Raw genomic sequence first — 12258 nt, forward strand, 5'->3', positions numbered from 1 at the left:
ATAAACCCGTGCCAGAGCTCACGCGGTTAGTCGCTGGCTTCCCACCGCGGCTGCCCGGGTTCGAACCCGGGTCCGGTCAAGAGGGATTTGTGGTGGAGAAAGTGACGCTGGGGCGGGTTTTCTCCGAGCACTTCGGTTATCCCTGCCAATCTTCATTCCACCAAATTCTTCATCGTCATAATCACCCGGGACAGGCTACAACAGGCCCACCAGTGGCCTCCGTGCCGAGTGGACCCAGTTGGACTCCACCCCCCACTAAGAGAATTAAAAAAAAATTTAAAACCATATATAAATATCTGCCTGAAATCCCGTAAATGTAGGATTCACCGACCACATGAAAGCCATACTGAAAACACGTCTGCTCTTATTTGCTACACAGTTTTATATTCACTGCAAGAATTACCAACTTTTCCATTTCATGAGACGATTCTATGTGCACTTACTTAAGACATAATTATTCTCACTTCTTCATAATACGCATCGATAACGTCCACGACAATCAGCACATGAAGGGAATGATTAGCATCTGTAAAAAGCAGGCGTAACAATAGAAATATAGACACGTGTAAGGTTATATGCACACAGTCTATTTAGGTGCTGGGATGTACTGTTTAGTGCCTTCAAGCATACACTGGGAAAGATTTTGTTGCGTAATGAACCGATTTTACGTTCTGCAAGCGCAACAATGAACTGTCGTGAATATATTTTTAGAATAGAGTGACGCATACCACACAGAGTAACAATAATCATGATATTAGTGGCTTTACGAAATAATTCATTAGCAAATTATATTTTAATGCAAAGTTAACTGCTTTTCATAAGGGTTACTGAATGTAAGCAAACTTACATTGCCGTGCTGTTTTATTTCGTATGGCCTTTTATATAGACGCAATTAATATAGTGACGTATTATGTACTATATACTATATCACAAACTTAAAGCATATAAACTGGGCTCTTTATATCATACACATACATGAAATACTAGAAAAGCGGATACGGCCATGCGTCATAAATATAAACAACAATTCAAAAAGCGTCACCTTTATCTAGATAATATCTTCACGGTTGATAAGACTGACCATAAGTTTCCATAATGATGATAAAAGTTCATAAGAAATAAGTTAACACTGCCAATATAAACACACACTGTTGCCTCAATTGACATCCCCATAAGTTGGTAACAATTCATATTTATTTGCAAAAGCAAACCAGCCGCTCCCATCTTCTGAAAATTGGTCATACTTGTATTAAGTTAGTCTAATTGAGATTTTCCACCTATAAACGGGACTATGGTCAGATGCAATACTATTATAAACTACCAAACATAACGTACATATGTGTACGCAGCCTCTGAAGTAGAATATTTAGTATGACCAACTTTCACACACGAACCTTCTGTTCCACTCTCAATGATGCATGACCCTTTATGTCAAGCTGAACGGGGTTATATATTAACACAAAACGAAGAGCAGTGGATTTTATCCGTTCCAACAAAACTCTTGTTGCTACTGAAAGATGGTTTCAGTCCTTCACTCTCATTATTGTTCCTATTGAAACGGACGTCACTGGACAGCAGCCAATCACAATCGAAGAAGGAACGAGATCTAGAGCAGCTTCTTGTGCCGCCATTCGGATTGTTTTAGCTGTCTTCGTGGCGCGAGTCGTTTTCAGAGACCGCCTGGGATGGAGAGTGGGGCACTGGGCTCTGCAAACAATATGCTTAATGTCACTCCCTTAGCAATGCTTGTCACGTGAAGCAAAGAGCAGGGCAATTTCATGCAAGAAGGGAAAAAATTACGCTCATAAAGTCTGATGATGAGAAAATTACAGTTTAGGCTGTTTGTCGGATATTTTTTATAAGTACGCATTCAACGAAAGTGATGCTGAATACGTACCATGAACATTTTAAAAATATTTGGTATGCCTAGAAGATGCTGAAGGATAGTAGTTTAATATTCATTCTGTATTTCTGGTGTACTGAAAGCTATGAAGAAGGAAGGAGTCAGAAGCTTGAACACCGTTCGATCTACGTTTCTTCGGACATAATCAGAGGAAAAGAGAGTACATGCTTAACATTTGTATCATGATTAATTTTATAATATGTGTCATTTTAAATAAATATTAAGCCCTAGATAAGTTACTGGAATTACAGTCCAGGATTTATATTTTGTTATAAATTTGGATTTAACGGAATTCGCATAGAAAGAAAACTATTTCAAAATGTTCTATTGGATTTTACATTAAAAAGAAAAACTGTACACTTAGGTACGCTGATATATTGGGTTTCTGGACTTTATCCATCGTCCTAATTTTTAAGATAACTAATAAAAACACGACGTTTCGGAAACTGGATCTGTTTCCGTCCTCAGGTGAAGGAAAACACCTATTCTGTTGGGTCCATTAGAAAGAGCTAGCCACAATCACTGGTCCAGTGATTTCCTTCACCTGAGGACGGAAACAGATCCAGTTTCCGAAACGTCGTGTTTTTATTAGTTATCTTAAAAATTAGGACGATGGATAAAGTCCAGAAACCCAATATATCAGCGTACCTAAGTGTACAGTTTTTCTTTTTAATGTAAAATCCAATAGAACATTTTGAAATAGTTTTCTTTCTATGCGAATTCCGTTAAATCCAAATTTATAACAAAATATAAATCCTGGACTGTAATTCCAGTAACTTATCTAGGGCTTAATATTGACCTAAAATGACACATATTATAAAATTAATCATNTTTAGTAACTGGCGCACCGGAGAGGATAGAGACATCGGGCAGACCTCCCCGCTTCCTGCAACAGTGCTGCCAACGCAAGCGCTTCAGAATTTCAGCCCTGAACCGTTGGAGATATTTCATGAAAAATTAATCTTGCGTACAATGAACATTACAATAACTAATTATTAACAAGTAAAACCATAAAATATGGTTAAGAAAAATAGTTTTGGTTCCAGATATGTCAATGTTCCTAGAAACAGCCTTACCAGCTGAAGTGTATACAGTAGAAGGCTAATTTTTACTGGAAGAGCAGTCAACACAAACAATTCTCTGCTATGCCGTGCAGGGACTGGCAGATCAAGAGTTTCCAAAAGAGGACAGAATTTATAGCGAAGCCAAGCTAGGACAAGGAAATTTAAACCGCTCTAAAGCAGAATAACTGCAATGGACATGGGCAAAGAAATGATCGAAACAGAAAGCTACAGACTTCTGCTGCATGCGTTCCCGTTTTCTGTCATCAGTGATAAAACAGAATTCCAAATAAGGGAGGCATAGCCAACTACTATATAACTAGGGTAATATACAGTACGTACAGACATTCGAGGGATTTGAAGGCCAAAAGATTTATAATGAGAATATATATAGCTGACATTATTATTGAAACGAAGTTTAGAATCTAGAATCTTTAATGAAGTCTGTGCATGTTGTAGAAGACTGAAAAAATGTTACTCGTAAATCAATATGTTAGTTTTCTTGATAAGGATACAATTTTAGCTTTAATAATGTTGAATTTCATTTAGTTAGCAGTGTACGAACCTCATATAGAATCAATATCAGACTGTAGCAGATTTAATTCTTTAAGAGAGTTAATGGCACCGTAGATTTTCATATAAGTAAAAGGCAGTTATCTAGAGTAGTTCTATGCATCACATAAGTCATTAATAAACAGATCCTTGAGGAGCATTACTCCAAAGGAGATGAAAGATGTCCAGGAACATGGACCAGGTACTATCTTTTTGTTAGGCAAGAACAAAGCTAATTAACATAACCATCAGTGTCTGAAAGCATTTAGCTTATGGAGAAGCAGGGTGTGAGCAACAAGGTAAGATGCACTGCTAAGCTCGAAATAAATGGAGAAAACTTGAAGATGAAAGCACACTAAAGGGGGTAATACAATCAGGATAAGTTACGTAACTGGCGATGGTAAATTTTGATATAATAAAACCACACACGCGGAGATTAAATTCAAACTTTAAATAATGTAAAATACTGTTATGAACAGCAAATTAAACTAATTTGGAAAAATGAGTAATTACAGAAATGAATCTGTAATGGATATTAGAGGCGCCGTTATCTTTTAAAGGCGGGAAAATTTGTCACTTCTTTCTAGAAGTTAGGAAAATGCTGTTGAGTTAAGCTTATATTTAAAATATGTTCCGAGCAGGTACAAAGACATGAGAATATCCAATAACAAAGCCAGGGGTGTCATCAAATTCGATAAATTCAGATGGTCTAAGACTTTTAAAGGCCTTAAAATGTCCGAATAAGAAATGGGAGCTACAGATAAAATTCAAAATACAGCAAATGGGAATAGAAGACTCCTGAGCAAGGATTATTATAGCCTGATTTAAAGCGTTTAGCTAATTCATCAGCAACTTCCTAAGGTTCCACCAAATGAATACCATCTACCTGAAGCTGAATACAAGCTGAAGTACTTTTCCTACAAGCGGCCAAGTTGAGTACTTCCGGAACTGATTGGGTTGCGACTTTAAATTACCACCAGTGGACTTCAACCGTCTGATTGTCTGATTTATAGTTGCTTTAACTAGCTTACGAAAAATGTAAATTAATTGTATTGACAGTCGTATTTCTTCCTTTTAAAACATCTGTCAAAATAATACCTTTTCCTAATGTAATACCTAAAAGAACCAGAAAATGCCAGTATGTGAATTCTGACTTTCTGGTGTAATCACGTGGAACTGCCTGTTCCATAGCTTCTCGGACAATAGTGTTGAGGCTGGAGACAGTAGCATCGACAGAGGTGGTATCATACATATCAGAGCAGTCAAAAACCTAGAGAAGGATACACAATAGGAAGGGCGACAACAGAGAAGGGTGTTGTTTGTATCAGGTTTTACAACTCCAGAGTTGACGAAACTAATATTGAAGTAATTTAAGTTAGAAAATATCGAGTGTAGCGCAGTACTGCCTGCAGCATTAACGTACTAATGTACGCTACGTAGATTCGTGGAGATTTAGAATGCATCCCCCTTAAGCCAGAGTAAAAATATTAGTTCGGAAGAAACATGTTTCTAAACTAATCCAGGAATGTAAGATTTGAGGCTTTCACGGCGGTGACTATGAAGAAAGCAGTCTTCTGGGATTTGGCACCGTGTATATGTGGTGTTAACCGACGTTTCGGAGGAACGTATCGCCTCCATCTTCAGGGTAGAANGGGAAATAGGGGTTGCCAAAGGAGAAACTTAGACCGTCCAAAGCAGGCATTTCAACCCATACGCATTCGTAGCAAGATTTTAAGTCGTACCTGCATTTAAGGGAGCGAAGTATTGGGAACAGTGCATTCAGCACCTCCCTACCGCATGTCTTGTGTCATACGGAGGCTATTCGGAAAGTAGCCTCCGTTATTTTAGGCAACAAATGTAGGAGCGGGGATGAGCTCGCTCATGCGAGGTAGCGCCACATGATTTATTGGCCTGTAAACCACCATAAAACTGGTCACCTGGTGTTTGTTCTTGTCTCCACACAGTAAGTTATGAAGTGTCCCGCGGCTGATAATCCCGCCAGCTGCAGAATTCGTTCTCTTATCCGGGTTTCTTCACGCTAAAAACATGAGTGCTGCAGAAATCCATCGTGAATTATACGGGGCGGTTTACTGCCAAAATGTAAGACAAAGGTGTAGAATGTTTAAAGATGAGAGGGCGAAGCGGTTGGCCACCTGTAGTGAGTGATGATCTTGATCAAAGTGCTGACCAAAAATTTGTGAAAGACAATTTCATTATTTCAGAAGTTTCGTGTGAATTTTCACTGATTTCACGCATTTTCTCTACAAGATTATTACATTTAGGCTAGGCAATCACAAGTTATGAGCAAGATTGGTTCAAAAGGTGTTCACGACTGCGAACAAAACGCAGAGAACACCTTACACCTTGACACTTTTTGAGCTATACCATAAAGATGCCGATGAGTTTCTCAACCACATCGTACGAGTAACAGATGATGAAACCTGGGCTTAATTTGTGTATGCTGAAACCACAGAGCAGTCAAAGCAGTGGATGCACACACATTCACCAAACAAGATGAAGAAGTTTAAAGAAACGATGCCTGGTTGCAAGAAAGCTGATGGCAACTTTTTTCTGGGACAGGAAAGGAGTGCTGATGGTGGAATTCATGCAACAAGGGACTACAATTACGCCAGAAGTGTATTGTGTAACGCGAAAAGAATGCGTAGACCCATTCAGAACAAAAGGGGTGGAATGCTGACATCCGGTGTAGTGCTTCTTCATGACAATGTGTGTCCGCATACAGCTGATCGTACTTGAGCACTACTGGAGCATTTCAACTCGCTACGAGCGACAACCGCCTGTTTCGTCGCATCTCCATGAAGAACTGGTTGGGATCACAGCAGTTCAGCAGTAATGAGGAGTTCGTGGAAGGCGTCAAAATGTACGTGACTGAATTCACAGGCTAAAATCTTCTCTGACACAGACATTCAGAAACTTATTCCCCGATGTGACAAATGCCTCAATTCCGGAGGTGACTAGGATAAGAAGTAGCTTAAGTATGTTTTGTTAACAGGGCACCGGAGGTTACTTTCCGAATAACCCTCCTACATCCTAGTCGGAACGAAAAACTCTGTCACAGTCATGAAATAAATTGTCAACGTAACACAAGTCGCTCAGTTGTGTCTGGTTTAGACAAATTATGTTATATATAAATCTTGGAACGGACGTTACAGAACCACGTTTATTAATCTCACAAAATTAGCCATCATTTCAGTGCAATAGCACCTTCCCAATGGGCTCCATCAATACTTACAGGACTGCATGCACGTTCCAAAGGAGGCGGATCTACACCGGGGGGGGGGCAGACATAGCTGAATTGAGTGGAACTGGTATCCAGTATATTTGGAACTCAAGTAACAAAAAGAAAACTTGTACCCAATTGATGAAAGGAACAAATTAAAAGAAAAACTAGAATTTCAATGGTTCATATAATATTCGACAAATATTTGTAGGATAATTGTATGGAGGTCGTTTGTTAATAGAACTGTCGTCCTGCTGGGTCAAAATTTGTGTGAACAGAAGCATATTTAAAGACAAAGGCACAGAAAGGAAGAAAGTATTAATAAGGATCTTGTGAATATAAATTATGACTGCGTGAAACTGCCTGAAATGACACATGATAAGATATATTGGTAGGATACTTGTCAAGCGGTGAACTAATGTGGATTTAACACCAGAAAGTGAGAAAATGGGTACGATACAAGTCACGTGTATGAATTCACTTAAAATTAATGCAATCTCGTTATCATACGTCGCTGCAGACTAGGTATCACAATTCATACCCCAGGAAAAGAGAATCAAATGATACCGAATAAGTGAGTCAGTTTATGAATTGCATATTCGTCGTCAGACTGCGGCAGCCTCAGAGGTTTGTGCCTCGAAAACCGAACAATTATTTTAAATTTATAAAATGTGCAAATATTATGGTTTTGGACATTATCCATCGTCTTGGTTATGATGATGATGATGATGACTTCTAGATAATGCCAGGACGATGGATAATGTCCAAAAACATAATATTTGTACCAATGTGCCACCGTCACAAACTTTTAGATCTTAGTTATAAAATGTGATTACATAGATCTGTCACAAGAGGAAATAAATTTGGGGAAAATATAAAATGTATTACAACACGACACCTCGTTCATTCATAAATTATAATGCGCAGCAGCATTTCTGTCGTACAGCTGGAACACGCCGCTGCAGATTCCTGATTTTGACCATTACTGTAGGACGACAAGGCAACTTAGCATACTGCAGCCCTCATGCTTTGTCAGTTTTAGAATTCGATGGAGAGCAGAAACGTGACAAGCCTCAGTATCCCCCCCCCGTTTTGTGCCTACTTAATGTCTATACTTATTCTAAAACATTAAGTGCACACAGTGCTTTCATTCCAGCCAATGCAATTGTAATGTTGCAAGCGAACCACAGGGTGCAGTGTTGCCAGTGCTGACTACATTCCTTACAGTCACTGTTTACACGTTTCCTTTGTACGCGACCTAATTTTCTGTAAGTTACACCGGACAAATATTTTCATTCATTTCGGACACAAATATTGATTCCGAGAAACGTGTAAACAGGGACTGGGAATCATTATTGGGATGCACAACCAGTCCGATCTCATGAACAGTTAAAAATGCAGCAAAGTATGAAAGTTGCAGGCAATTCACTCTGCTTTCTAATTATCTCGAAAATAACAAGACGTGTGGAAAAATCTGCATTGTATCCTTCTCTGCTACTTTTGTTCGAAACTCCGATAAATATTTCGCGATTTGCACGACCAGTACTCGAGGTGTGCTTAGAAATTTATGTAATTCTTCATGTAAGGCAGTGAGCAGCGGCCCTGTTTGTATGAGGATCCATTTGAAAATCTCAAAGCCTTCCGCGCAGTCTAATCCAAGTCCTACTTTCTAACAGTGAAAGTTACACTTTATCAACAATTTTTTTTCCTTGGGTTCTTAAGGTGCAAAAATTATTTGGTATTAATGCAAGTAAAAATTAATATAATCTCTTGGTTGCATTTTAAACGCTGGAAGACCGTCTATGGGAAGCTTGCCACCGATTGTTTGCGCCAGGTTCTCAAGAGCTGGACGTACATATGTGGGAAGTAGTAACTCGGGAGCCCTTTCCAAACTTTTGTAGAAGAGTCGACTTCTGGATTTAATTCAGAGCGTTCATTTTTTGGAAAACTTTTCATAAATATGTGCTCTTTATGAAAGGCTTCAGCGGTTCTATAGATGTTACCTGCACACAGAAGGACATGGCGAAGCTAATCAAGCATTTTTGCTAACTTCTCGTTGCGAATGCACCAAAAAGAAGACATTCGTAAAATTAAATGGCGAATCTATGTATACTTATTGATTTGAGTTTTGGTTTCTCCTTCTGTAAGTGCTTCAAAGTTATTCTCGGTAACTGGACTATACAGACCCTACACACTCTACATAATTTTTATTGTCAAGGCAACTTCTGTATAGGGCCAATTGTCAATCAACGTCAAAACATTCGACATGCGTCGTTTTGTTATCACTCAAAAATCAATCTTTTCTTAAAAAAACATTTTGCAGCAAAATTCGCACTTGAAAAAAATTCTAATATGTCTGACAAAATAGCAGCAAGTTACAAACATCTTCCACAGTAAAAAAGTAAGTAAAGCTATCCCTGTAACAGGCCGTGAAGGCCTATGGGGTTGTGAGACGTTGAGGCTCCCACATTACCTAGGTAATCGGCTCAAAGATGGTGGTAAGGTTCTCAGCCTTACGCGCCGGCCGCGTTTACTCCCTAGGAAAATTATTTAATTAATTCCTGGTACTCAGTTCTGTTAGAGACTGAGTCGACCCCAGGGCCATGGTGTGGCTGGAAGGATTAGGTCAACTGAAAAAATCCAATGAACTCATCGGGACTTGAACCCGCGACCTCCCGGCTTGTAGCATAGTGCGTCAACCAACTACGCTAATGCGTGTCCCATCTTCCACAGTTCTGTTAAAAAATGCATCTCTTCGGTTTTAGACCGACATATGGGAAACATTTCTTCGGCAGGAAGAACCAAATACACCCCCAGCTGTGTTCAGTTCTGGGCATAGAGATGACAACGACGGAGGTGGTGATGATAAAGATGAATTGCGGAACGTTTAATAGGTAAAAAGTCTTACAAACAAAATGCAGGAAAATTTGTCATAATTCTGAAGCTCTTGCTTAAGACACGTCATCGGTTGTTCTATCCAGTAAAGTGTTTTGAAATACTATATCAAGCTGCTCATCCGTTCATGTTATTATGATAATCTGTTGATGGAAAGTGTAAATACCATAAAGAATAATGCAGAAATTCTCCCACAGGCAAAAAATCTGTCCGGAATAAAATGTGGCCAAAACTATATATATGCATATATGAAGGGGAATATGTCACAAAATCAAAAATATTAAAAAATTCTTTGGAATAATATTACCATATGTAATGAATCAACTGAGAATTTAAAAAATTTGAGTAGTTAGGAACACGAGGTTTACAAAAAATTTTTGAGAACGTTCGGTTCTGGAAATTCTTGCTATTACTGAGCTCCACACTGCCATAGACCTTCATACGGCCCACAACACTGAAATAATGCTGCACAAAGCAAATATTCTGCCAGCTGTTCTGTACGAGTGCGGAACGAGGAACTATGTGGGTCATGAGGCAGCAGTGGAAAACGGCTACTTGAACACCCTAGACAGAGACGGGAGAATAAGACTAAGATATGTCTTAGAGAGAGGCTATAGAGATGAGAACAAATGACAATGATTAAGGATCCTACACAACTGCAGACTCTTGCTATTTGCGTTGCGTGTTATCGGATATTTTTACCAGAGTAAGTATTTTCAAGGCAATTCACTCAAATGATCATATAAGTAATAATTTCTTAATCACAAACATTTCTGGATACTAAGTTGTACATGCTGTGTAACATGTTCACCTGTGTGCCAGAAACATGGCCCTCCTCGGAACTGGCGATGCTGCTAGCCCCGCCACTGATCTGCTTTAGATAGATTTTATCGTCGAAGATCTTGATGTCACCACCGCCAGGTCTGTACTTCACGTTGGCCAGGGAATCAACCTTACTCTGTGCCTTGAATTCAAGCTTCTGGTTCTCGATCTGCAACACACAAAGGCTCGCTGTAAGCGCTGCAGAGCGACTGATCTGGATTGTCTCCAATGTAACGAAGGCTCGCTGTAAGCGCTGCAGAGCGACTGATCCGCATTGTCTCCAATGTAACGAAGGCTCGCTGTAAGCGCTGCAGAGCGACTGATCCGCATTGTCTCCAATGTAACGAAGGCTCGCTATAAGCGCTGCAGAGCGACTGATCCTCATTGTCTCCAATGTAACGAGGTTCTTCTGAGATCGAAGGCTCACGAAAAGCTGCAACGCTACCCTGCCATTATAATACGAATGTGGAGTTACACAGCCCTACTGACAATTACTGATTACATTAGATCAGATTACTGTTTTCAGGAGATGCAAATGCGTGAATAGCCGCTCACAGTGGCCGCGCAGGGTAAGTCATGCAATGAACACTGGGACCGTGGGTTCGGAATCCCACTCGAGGCATGGATGTCCCCGTCCATTCTCTGTGCAGGTAGCGACCTTGCGACAGGGCTGATCCCCCTTTCCAACGAGTCCTACCGACTGTCTATAATATTAAGGAAAATGAAGTGAAACTGCATTTCAAAGAAACCCTATGCTTCAGAAGATAAAGATAAAAGATAAAGTTGTGCCTGTGCTTAACTAATTAAGAACTACACCATGAAGGCGTATGGGGACGTATAGACCCACATTTTCTTGACCTCGACACTAGTTAGAGCTGTCGTTAGCTTCACGCTTCTGCCGCTTTACCCCCAGAGAAACAGCCCCCGTACCCATTGTATAGGAGGTCTGGTGGACCCCAGAGCCGATCTGGACGACATGGAGAAGTGAATATTCTTGACCCTACCGGGACTTGAACTCCGACCTCTCGGTCGTCCAGCCCGTAGCCAGTCGCTATGCGGACTACACTATCCCGGGTCCTATGCTTCAGAGAGAGCAACATTAATTATAATACAGAGCGAGTGAATAAGTGCCAGGTTCTTCGACTCTTTTAGTCAATGAACCATGTTGAGTTCGCCTTAGGGATACCATTACTTAAAAAATAATATGTGCCGAACAGATCGGTCTGGAGGCAGAGTTCTAAGCTTGTATTCGATGGGCAGTCGCTTCGAATTTCGGCTGGGTGACATGATATGCTGAATATTTCCTTGATTTTCCTCAGTCTCTCCAGGTAAATGCTGAGACATTGCCTCAATCAGACCAAGGCCGCTTCCTTCCAAATCATTACGATCATTAATCCCAACATTGGACACTATACAGCGTGTCCCAGAAATAAGTACACAATATTGGAGCGTGAACACGAGTACTATGGCCTAATGCAGTGAAATTATCTCACATAAACTTGGGTCTGTAAATGCTTCTGTATCAATGTACAGCCATTCGAAGGCGTTCAGGCAGCAGTAGTACCAGGGCTGTGGTTACAGAAAAACATATGCCAGGGACACTTCTGAAGGCAACCAGAGTTTACATTGGACGATGTCAAAGACCATTTTTCTTTCGCCACTACCACATTCTCCGTTCAGCAGTGAAACATACAATCCTCGTGGTGTTTCCTCTAACAGTAGAATAGTAGAACTTCAATTTCAAAAGTAGATTTAATGTCATAAGAGTGTACAGCTTGGGTTAA

At 40.1% G+C, this 12258-nt stretch overlaps 1 protein-coding gene across 2 annotated transcripts in view; it reads right to left on the minus strand.

The window, feature by feature from the left end:
* Positions 1 to 758: 758 nt before the first annotated feature.
* LOC111869609 (microtubule-associated protein tau) overlaps positions 759 to 12258 on the minus strand; it is a 70126-nt gene continuing 58626 nt past the window's right edge. For both annotated transcript variants that reach the window (XM_033753500.1, XM_033753499.1), the window contains 2 exons: positions 10464 to 10643; positions 759 to 1707 (listed from right to left, as the gene is read on the minus strand). In XM_033753500.1, coding sequence (XP_033609391.1) covers positions 1642 to 1707; positions 10464 to 10643 — 246 coding nt within the window. In that variant the 3' untranslated portion in view covers positions 759 to 1641. The remainder of the gene's footprint in view (positions 1708 to 10463; positions 10644 to 12258) is intronic.

This window comes from Cryptotermes secundus, unplaced genomic scaffold, assembly GCF_002891405.2.
Source record: "Cryptotermes secundus unplaced genomic scaffold, Csec_1.0 scaffold557, whole genome shotgun sequence".
NCBI classification, from domain to species: domain Eukaryota; kingdom Metazoa; phylum Arthropoda; class Insecta; order Blattodea; family Kalotermitidae; genus Cryptotermes; species Cryptotermes secundus.